The sequence below is a fragment of the Gobius niger genome (genome assembly GCF_951799975.1).
Source record: "Gobius niger genome assembly, contig: SCAFFOLD_75, whole genome shotgun sequence".
NCBI lineage: Eukaryota > Metazoa > Chordata > Actinopteri > Gobiiformes > Gobiidae > Gobius > Gobius niger.
Genome location: NW_027639064.1, coordinates 16,754 through 24,387, shown reverse-complemented (window position 1 = coordinate 24,387; position 7,634 = coordinate 16,754). Strand labels below are relative to the sequence as shown.

Here is a 7,634-nt window from a genome sequence, read left to right as displayed (position 1 = left end):
CCAGTAAAGTGGAGTCTTTCCAGTAAATCACATGACCACAAAGCTCCATATTTGGAAAGTGGAAGTGTTTGTCTCTATAAAAGCAGCTGTGGGTGTTTCACTGCACACGAAAGGACCTGTCCGAGTGTTTTAGTTTGACTTTTGCACACTTCCAAAATGTGAAATGCTTTGCAAACATTTGTTTTGACTAAAGGAATATTTTTGCCATTGGAGAGAAAACCTCTGAACGAGTCGACATGTCCAGTTATACTGACGACTTTGCAACAATGGAGGTACGAGACAAATGTCCGAAATAAATGCTTTCTGATTGGTAGACAGACTGTTAATGATTATGCTCTGTGTTATAAAGGATGACAGGGTGGACATGTACAGTGGGGAAGGAGAAAGGAGCGCATCATTTACAGACTCTTCCACCACAAGTGCCGAAGGTGAGTGAAAACACTGGCAGCTGTAATGATGCATTTGAAACCCCACATTCAGGGGTTTCAAACTCCATTTACGACAAATGATAATGCACTGGAATTAAGTCTGAAGATTATACATAAAGTATCAGTCATTTTATTCAGTATTTTACAATAACACCAGGAAGTGCTTCACAGAAAGATAGAACAATTTAAAAGCATGAAAGTACAACGGTGCTACCTGCAGCCGTTAGTTCTAACCTGGACTTTGAAAGGGCGGACTCGCAGACTGAGGGGCAGCTGCTCCACACAATCCATCGTTTGTACCAGGACCTGAGCACGTCCAGGACCACCTGATCAGAGACCGGAGACTCTGTAGAGTCAAAATTCCAGTTACATGAAATAGAGCGAGACCGAAGCCAGTGGAGGATGGGAGTGATGTGGATGAACCGGTTAGACGACACGCCAATGTACCTTATGAATAGAGAGCGTAACAATAGTTCAACCGAGAACTGATGAAAGCCTGAGTCGCCTTCTTCAGCTTGTCATGTGAGAGAAACTGGTTAACCTGGGTTAAAAGCTGCAGATTAAAAAAGCTGGCTTTGACAGCAGAATGTATTTATTGGCTGAACTTTAGTTCTTGGTCAAAGACAACTCAAGTTACAGATGACAAAAACAAAGTTTTTAAAATCTTAAAGTGATAGTTTGGAAGTCTAAATGCAAACTTAGGTCGCATTCACAGCCCCCTCTTGATCCCAATCCGGGCCTGTTTGCCGGTTTGTTTGAGGTGTTGTGAACACACAAACAGACACTGATCCACAGGATCGGTGCGGCGTCAGCAGTGATGCGGTCGCTGTATCGGTCTGTCGGCCCCGCCCTCACCTGTGGTCATGTGATCCTCACCTGTGGTCATGTGATCCTCACCTATGGTCATGTGACCCTCACCTATGGTCATGTGATCCTCACCTATGGTCATGTGATCCTCACCTATGGTCATGTGATCCATAGGTGGATAGGCTCCGCCCCCTAAAAGTCACGTGGTTGCAACCCGAGAATGGCCTGTCCGTCCATGGGAGTGGATCTCGCCTCCTGTGGTTCTCCCCGAGGTTTTTATACCCCTGGGCTCGCCGCGTTGTCACCACCTGCTGTTGACGTTTATCTGGACATTATGTTTGCCCACATACGTAATGTACCTGAACTTCACATTGTCTTATTTATTGTTTTGTTCCATTGTTTTATTGTTTGGTGCAGCTGTGAGGAAAATCCTTGTATTGGGCTATACAAAACTCCAAACTTACCCAGACATACGGACAACTTGTTTGACAGGTTACACAAGAGCTTTGCTTGTGATTATCCATTCAGTCATAATTGAACCTAAATATACAATTGAAACATATATCATGAATGTTGTGGTCTAAGAAAGGTTGATACAAAATGAATATCCCATAACAATTTTTAATTACTGTATTCTTTGATAATGTTCATCTTCGAGCATGTACAAGCTGCACAGGCTGCCATATTATCATCTAAACATTCTGCAAACTAAAACTGAACAATTCTCCATTCACAGATACCAGACTGCAGAGGTTTCTGGAGGAAGTGAACCTGGCGCAGCATTACGAAGAGAAGCTGTCCTTAAGCACAATTCTGCAGATCGACACCAATGCAACAACCAACGACTCTGTCAAGTCAAAAACAGATGTGGCGAGGTCTTTTCTGAAGAGACTCATGATGACCAATGTGACCGCTCGAAATGTGAACTGCGTCTCGGTGAGTGACCCGGGCAGTTCTGAGGCGAGCACAGCGTTAAACATCGATGATCTGCTGGACAGTTCAAACTCAGAAACACTGAACCCTGTAGACATCGTCACCGCTCTGTTTCTTTGTTCTGATGGCCTTGTTCAGCAGGAATTATCTCTGAAAATGTCAGTGTGTCAGTTTGCTGTTCCTCTGTTGCTTCCTGACTGCGACACAAACCAGTGCACCCTGATGCTCTGGGCCTTGAGAGACATAGTCAAAAAATACCGGCCCAAATCCCTCTCAGAAACGAAAGGCTTCAAAGAAGAACGCATTGTTCACTCTCAGATTCCAGTCATCTCTTTTGTAAGACTTGGTGACTGCTCTTTGTCCAAGTCCAAAACTCTAAACCTTCTTCTGAGTAATTCCCAACAATATCACGACACCTTTGTCCATCGCGACATGGAGGGGGGAGACTGTCCACTAACCATCTCCAATGGACTTGCTGAAATTACGTGGTACCTTCCTTGTGGAAACAAGAACATTGATATTTTTGACGAGCCAGTGGCCGTAGTGAACCTTCGTGGAGATATTACGTCTCTTGAAACACAGTATGCCTTTTTATGTCAGATATCGTCAGCCGTATTTGTGTTTTTTGACAATTTTAGTTTAGATTACAGCCTTCTGAGAGAAACACAGCAAAAGGAAAAGATCCATTTAGTGATTGACCAGAAAAACAGAGTTTTTAATCCTGAAAAACTAAAAACAGCAGCGAGAGACTTGGGTTTGACGAATAACAGAATTCTTTTAAAAAAGAAAGCAAAAAATGAAGCAGATTTTGTTAAAGTTTTGCGTGACTCTCTCAACAATGTAATTGAAAACACAACAAGTAAAACACCATTGGAGAACATGGTTTACGTTGCGGAGAATTTGGGAATACTCGTTGATGAAAACAGATCAGAGTGTCAGGAAGCCAAAGAAAAAGCGTTTGCATTAACTGGTGAAATTAATGACATACCAAAGTTCAAAGAATCAGAGCTCCCCCTGCAGGGACAAATCTGGATGGATCTGACTTTGCTAGAAAAGGAGGAATTCAGGCTTCGGAAAATTGGAACTGAAGGCATTGAACAATACAAATGTTCTCTTCAAGCACAAAGACAAGAACTGAGGAAAAAACAGATTTCTCATGAAAGAACAAATGCAATGTCCTGCTTCATTGATGCCATTTCAAGCCCTGGCCTCGAGAGGTCCTACTTCTTACAATGGATGCGAATGAACCTTGATAATCTTTCTCATGAGAAGTTGTCAGACCTCAGGAAACAGTTTAAAAGCAAATGCAAAGATTCAGAGAATAAAGAAGAGATAACGAAAATAGACCAAGAACTGTCTAACAGTTCACTGGGAACTGAACACTTCTTCAGAGAAATAGGTCAAATGTATGAGGCCTCAGTGTCTCTTCCAGAAACTCACCCTTCACGTCAAGAGTTACAGAAACTTCCCAGACTCTGTGCACAGCTGCTGCTTGATGGCTTTCCTCTGGAGCTTGTGGACGGAGATACCGCCAACATCCCCCTCAGATGGGTGAGTGATGTTCTGGGCCAGCTCCATGAACTGGTGTCTCCAAACAACAAGATCCTGGTGGTCACAGTTCTAGGGGTTCAGGGTACAGGGAAGTCCACTCTCCTCAACACCATGTTTGGAGTGAAGTTTGCTGTGAGCAGCGGTCGATGCACCAGAGGTGCTTTTATGTTACTCATCAAAGTCAGTGAAGAAATGAAAACAAGCCTCAGCTGTGACTTCTTGGTCATCCTTGACACTGAGGGCCTCAAGTCTCCAGAACTTGCCACTTTGGATCATAGCAATGCTCATGACAATGAACTGGCGACTCTTGTGGTTGGATTGAGTGACATCACGATCATCAACATTGCAATGGAGAATTCCACAGAGATGAAAGACATCCTGCAGATCGTCGTTCATGCGTTTCTCAGAATGAAAGAAATTGGGAAAAAGCCCAAATGTCAGTTCGTCCACCAGAACGTGTCCGATGTTTCGGCTCGTGAAAAGAACCTCAGAGACAGAAAACTGCTCCTGCAGCAGTTAAACGAGATGACTCAGGCTGCTGCCAAGATGGAGAGAAGAGAAGAGAATAAGAGCTTCACGGATGTGATGGACTACGACCCTGACACTGGAAACTGGTACATCCCTGGACTGTGGAACGGAAACCCTCCAATGGCCCCAGTCAATGCAGGATACAGTGAAGCCGTCTACGAACTCAAGAAAAATGTCGTACACATTTTAGAGAATCATGCATCAACTGCCAATGACATCTTACAGTTCTGTGAGTGGATAAAAAGTCTATGGACGGCAGTGAAGCATGAAAACTTCATCTTCAGCTTCAGAAACAGCCTTGTGGCTGACGCGTACATGAGACTCTGCACTGAATTCAACAAATGGGAGTTGGAGTTCCAGAAAGACATGTACACCTGGAAAACCAATGCTGAAACAAACATTAAAAACTTTGGAACAGTTGCTTTGGCGTCTCAGAAACATCAGAACATTGAAGAACTTCTCACTGATATAAAGGAAGAAGCACGTAGCAAGGTTTCGGAATGGGAAACTAAGATTCTACGTAATCTGGCAGAATACTTCAAACAAAAAGAGGGTAATGTAGAGCTTGTTGAAGGACACAAACAGGAGTTTGAAAACAGCACGAAAAGCCTTGGAAAAGTATTAGAAGCGTCTTTATTTAAAGACCTCACTATAGCAGCAGATATGACACGAGGACAAGCAGAATTAGACAGAGTCAAGGAGAAACACACTAAAGAAATTGGGGACAGGGTTTGTGAACTGATTGAAAACTGTAGAAAGAAACATGCTGAGATGACAGATCAAGAACTAGACAGAGAATTTGATGATATGTGGAAAAAAGCTCTAAAGAAACTTGAACTCCATAAACAAACACCTTCAGATATCTTTGCCAATGTGACCAGCCACCTCAGATGTAATATGAAAGACAAAGGGAGTCATGCATGTCAGGAACTGAGCAAAAAGAGTCTGAAAGACTGTGGACTAGAGCCCCTCACGTACACTGCTGAAGGATGGGGGAAACTAGCCAAACATAGGTTCTACAAATGGATCAAGCATGAGGACAATATAGAAACTGCACAAAGGTTTGCAGACAGGATCATTACAGTCTGTCAAGAACTAGTGACTGAAAAAATGGAGCGTAAAAATAATTACCATAAAACCTTCATCCTCGAGATCTTGCACATCATTGATACAGAACTGAGCAATGACAAAATCAACGACATGGACTTTGAGGTTTGTCTGAAACAACACATCTGTGCAACAGCAGCCAGACAGTTTCAGAAAATGCATGAAGACTTTCTCAGTGAAAACGATCCTTCCCAATGTCTCAATAAAAACAAAGAAAAGTTCCGTGGAGACTTTAAAGATATTTTCAATGAACGAGATCTGTGCCATAAGAAAGCAATGGAATTCACTGACAAATGCCTGAAAGTTTCTATACAAGACTTCATCAGCCGCTACTTGGGTCTTGATATCGTTGGTAAAATGTTGACATGCCCAGAGTTTCGCACACGGATGGAATTCCAATACAATGTTTTACTGGATTTGCTTGAAAATAATATATTTTTTTACTATCTTGAATACACAACCAATTATGAAGGCTTTGTGAAGGCGTGGATCACCGACAAGATATATGAACATTCATCTGCGATATCTGAGTTTGAAAAGAACCATATTCAGTCATGTGTCCGCAGCATAGAAGAGGCCATCACCAAAGCAAAGGGAGACAGTGAAAATGTCAAATCATTAGTTGAAAAGATCTGCCAGGAGCTTGGTAAGAAACTGGTCATTTCCAAAGAGGCCGTCGATACTTTCATGGTCCTCAACAACACAGACAAGGAAACATTTGTCTTTTGGCTGATTAAATGTGTTAAAGAGATGGGAGAATCCCTGCAGAACAAATTAGAAGTAGACAAGGAGAAGGACAAGAAGGAGATGGAGAAGAAGCTTCGAAGTCTTCATGTGAAGCCCCAGAATGAGCTTTTTAAGAGGATCATCGGCTGTGGGAAAACGTGTCCCTTCTGTGATGCTCCTTGTGATGCAGGAGGTGCTAAGCACTCTGAACATTGGACATCATTGCACCGACCACAAGCGTTAGCTGGATACAGATACAGTGAATCGAATAAACTTAACACTGATATATGCTCTTCTGCAGTCAACAGCAACATATGTTTTAAAAGCCCTGCTACAAAAGGCAAGTGGCGCTACTACAAAACATACAGAGAAGTCTATCCAGACTGGAAAATAACTGCAGACGTCAGCCTTGAGGCCTCAGACTACTGGAAGTACGTCTTGACAAAGTGTAATAATAAGTTTGCAGAAATTCATAATGCAGAGCCCGCAGACATCCCAGAATCATGGAACTCAATCAACAAAGATAAGGCCAAAGAAAGTATCAAAGAATCATTCAATATTAAGTAAGAAGCAGTCAAGTCCACTCCATTCCTGTTAACATTTAAACAACGGTGTTGGCTGATCGGAAGGTTGTCAGTTCCAATCCCAGCTCCCGCAAATTCACACTTCACACTTTGGGCCTGATAAAAGGTAGAAAAGCTCAGTTTAAGTTGAGTCCATTTACCATTTATGCCTCAAAACAAGAAACCATCTGTGAGCATTTACATTTACAATCCACATACTTTAAAGATCTATTGTGAAACTGTATTTTTTTTTCTGTAGCAGAGCCACCGCAGTCACTTAGAACAGGTTTTGTCCTGAGAGATGCCACGTAATGAGGCAGACAGTTTCATTTCTTATACTTTTGGTAAATAAGAGTTTATCTACTAATAAAAACCTATGTTCTTTATGTTATTGTTTTTTATTGTTGTGTAAAATTAATTGCTTAAATAGATGAGATTGAAACTGGAATAAAATGTATTGGGAATGATGTTGACACAAACTGTATTAAATAGTGAAGTAAATGTTTGTAAGGCTGTGTTTCAACTGAGTGTCAGTGGAAAAACCTGTTTGTTGTGAGCGCCTTAAAACATCTGTGTGAAGCAGAATGTACACGTGGAAAAATGCATTGGTTTAAGTTACTAGAATAAAATGATCATTCCCTCATGTTTTCTCTTACTTACTCTTAAAAATACTGTGAGTAAATGTTTGTAAATCAAAAAGTCAGCATCGCACACTCAAGCAGCCAATGTCCAATTTTTAGTCGGCGACTTGAGCGTGCGATGCTGATTTTTTGACTTATGAAGATTTTCCTGAACATCTGCACCTCGGAGAGTACATCTGGTGTGTCTTTTCATTCTTACCTTAGTGTGTACCTGCCTGGTCTTCACACGTGTCCTCGTGAATCTGCATGGCAGGAGTGTCGGTCAGGCAGTGCTTCCAGGGACTTTCCACTCATCAGCTGACTCCATATTTCATGTCATTTTTCAGAGTTGTCCTTGGACTTAGCTGAGT

The 7,634-nt window shown here is 42.0% G+C and overlaps 1 protein-coding gene across 1 annotated transcript; it reads left to right on the top strand.

Moving 5' to 3' along the window:
• Nucleotides 1-266: 266 nt before the first annotated feature.
• On the top strand, nucleotides 267-6,618 carry LOC306982951 (up-regulator of cell proliferation-like; the record flags this gene model as incomplete). The annotated part of the gene is made up of 3 exons (XM_079583395.1): nucleotides 267-272; nucleotides 350-428; nucleotides 1,972-6,618. Coding segments are annotated over 3 exons (4,732 nt in total), but the record flags the coding sequence as incomplete, so codon positions are not given.
• Between the last annotated feature and the right edge of the window lie 1,016 nt (nucleotides 6,619-7,634).